The 3,020-nt window shown below is 39.0% G+C and overlaps 1 protein-coding gene across 1 annotated transcript; it reads left to right on the top strand.

The window, feature by feature from the left end:
• Nucleotides 1-200: 200 nt before the first annotated feature.
• On the top strand, nucleotides 201-1,103 carry LOC109245169 (olfactory receptor 4C12-like). The gene has a single exon (XM_019412485.2). It carries the CDS (start codon nucleotides 201-203, stop codon nucleotides 1,101-1,103), a length of 903 nt encoding a protein of 300 aa, XP_019268030.1.
• Nucleotides 1,104-3,020: the final 1,917 nt, after the last annotated feature.

The following is a 3,020-nucleotide window of genomic DNA, read 5'->3' as shown; positions in this document are numbered from 1 at the left end:
GTCACTTGTAAGAATATATAAAATGAAATCATTGACATGGTCTTGTGCTTGTTTTTGCCTTCTGTAAAACTAGAAAAAATAAGGCATTCCATGAAATTTATTCATTAGAAGAAGGCATCATTATTGAGGATGACTTTGAGTATGCGTATGACTTTCTTTTCAGGGAAGTCACTTGTCACCTGAACTGAACTGGTGAAAAGATGAATAATGTGACAGAATTCATCCTCCTGGGCTTGACTCAAAACGTGGAACTTCAGAAATTCTCCTTTTTTGTGTTTTTAATTGTCTACTTGGTCACCTTGGCGGGCAACTTGCTCATCATGATCACCATCAGTACCAGTAGTGCCCTCGAAACCCCCATGTACTTCTTCCTGTCTTACTTGGCCCTTATAGATGGCTGTTGTTCTTCCTCCATGACCCCTAAAATGCTCGCTGACACTCTTACTGTGAGAAAAATCATCTCTTTTACGGGATGTATGACTCAAGTCTTTGCTGAACATTTTTTTGGTGCTGCTGAGATTATCCTTCTCACAGTAATGGCCTATGACCGTTATGTGGCCATCTGCAAACCCTTGCATTACACAACCATCATGAGTCACCAGGCGTGTGGCCTCCTTGTAGGAGTGGCCTGGGCTGGAGCCTTTGTCCATGCAACTATTCAGATCCTCTTCACAATCTGGCTGCCTTTCTGTGGTCCCAATGTCATAGATCATTTCATGTGTGATTTGTACCCTTTATTGAAACTTGTCTGCATGGACACTCATACCCTTGGTCTCTTTGTTGCTGCCAATAGTGGGTTCATCTGTTTGTTAAACTTCCTTCTTTTGGTGGTTTCCTATGTGGTCATCTTGCTCTCCCTAAAGACCTATAGCTTGGAGGGGAGACGCAAAGCCCTCTCTACCTGCGTCTCTCACATCACCGTGGTCATTTTCTTCTTTGTGCCCTGCATATTTGTATATCTGCGCCCAGTGATCACCTTTTCCATTGATAAAGCTGTGGCTGTGTTTTATACCATGATAACACCTATGTTAAACCCTTTAATCTATACGTTGAGAAATTCAGAGGTGAAAAGTGCCATAAAGAAGCTCCGGATCAAAAGGTGACTTCAATGGAAAAATAATCACAACAGCATAAAATCACTTCATATTTTATTTTATTTTATTTTATTTTATTTTATTTCATTTTATTTTTTTAACGTTTATTTATTTTTGAGACAGAGAGAGACAGAGCATGAACGGGGGAGGGGCAGAGAGAGGGAGACACAGAATCTGAAATAGGCTCCAGGCTCTGAGCTGTCAGCACAGAGCCCGATGCAGGGCTCGAACTCATGGACCGCGAAATCATGACCTGAGCAGAAGTTGGCTGCTTAACCGACTGAGCCACCCAGGCGCCCCATAAAATCACTTCATATTTTAAATGACAAAAGGAAAATAATATAATTTCTATGGTTCAGGGCCAAGTGAACATTATATATAAAAGTGTGTTGATGTTGGCACATAAGTCCTAAGAGGAAAGGCCCAGGCAGGAAATCATTTATCATTTAAAAATATCCTATTTAGGGTTGCCTGGGTGGCTCAGTCAGTTTGGCGTCCGACTTCAGCTCAGGTCGTGATCTCATGGTTTGTGGGTTCAAGCCCTGCATCGGGCTCTGTTCTGACAGCTCAGAGCCTGGAGACTGCTTTGAATTCTGTGTTTCCCTCTCTCTCTTTCTGTCCTTCCTTTGCTGGTTCTCTGTCTCTCTCTCTCTCTGTCACTCAAAAATAAATAAACATCAAAAAAATATCCCATTTAGATTTATTTATTGGTCATTTGATTGTCAAACTTTACTTACTTTCAGAATCAGCTGGAATTCTTGTTAAAATGCACATTTCCAGGATACAGCTATAGTGATTCTAATTCAATGGGAATGTTCTTGAATTGCATTTTAAACAAATTATGTGGATGTTTCTAAGCAGGTGATTTACACATACCCTTTGAGCAACAATGCTATAGATTATGCTTGCATCATCAGCCTATTAATGGATAATCTTGTTAAAGCAATTCCTGGGAAGTAACGAAACTCAGTTCTTCGTAAGTCATGAAATACAAGCTCACTACCTTTGTAACTGCAAAACAAAAATGTAATAATCTGTGAAGATAGAAAAGCTCTCCATATTCTTTAGCTTCACTTTCAATACTTGTAAATCTTTTGCTACATCTGATCTGATTCTCTCTTTTCCTCTCTTGCTTCCAAAGGGAAGGCCTACTATCTATTCTTACTGAATTATTTGGATTACAATTCATTGTTCTTGTAATACTAACTAGTCATTTACATCAAGAACATTATTTTCATGATTTTTCTATGTGAAGGAGATCTTATGTATCATTTCTATATTTACATTTGGAGGTATGTTATTGTCATTAAGAAAATAGTCTCTAAGTAAGATAGTTCTGAGATCAAAACTTACTTTTGCCACATACAATGTGGACTTCAGCAAACTACAATTCTTTGAGTGAAAGGAGAGTGATAGAGATATTATCAAGGTTAATAACGAATCCTTGTAGATCTTTTATTACCAATCACTTCTCAATAGGTGTTAGTCATGAAATTTATTACTGGAGTCTCTATAACAGTACAGAACCACTTAATCTATTTTTTGAGCATCAGAAAGGATAATACATTGTTTCTTTGTACCTTCTGTGAAGTATAGTACTCTGAGCTCACTGGCCTTGTAAAATTCTGGGGGGGGGGGGGGCTGGAATGCTTCCCAACATCCTTGGCTATTACTTTCCCATGCTCTTCTATTTTTCTTATCTCTGTTGGCCTCATGCTTCCTAGACCTTGGGGCCGATCCATTTATGGGTATGATTTTTTTTTTCTGACAAGTCTGACTTGAAGAGCCACAAAGTCATTGTTTTATGAACCCGAGGTCAGTATAGTGGGCAAGCAGAATATGAACAGAATTAAGTGAGATATTTAATTAAGCGAGATATTTGTTAAGAGTAGATGGTATGGTAGGGTGGTGAGGGTACACTCCGGA

This window comes from Panthera pardus, unplaced genomic scaffold (assembly GCF_024362965.1).
Source record: "Panthera pardus isolate Hobbes unplaced genomic scaffold, ASM2436296v1 HiC_scaffold_12, whole genome shotgun sequence".
Classification (NCBI taxonomy): domain Eukaryota; kingdom Metazoa; phylum Chordata; class Mammalia; order Carnivora; family Felidae; genus Panthera; species Panthera pardus.
This window is presented reverse-complemented; position numbering and strand designations above follow the sequence as displayed.

Coding starts and splice junctions, on each gene's coding strand:
- LOC109245169 (XM_019412485.2), top strand. CDS start 201: ATGAATAATGTGACAGAATTCATCCTCCTGGGCTTGACTCAAAACGTG.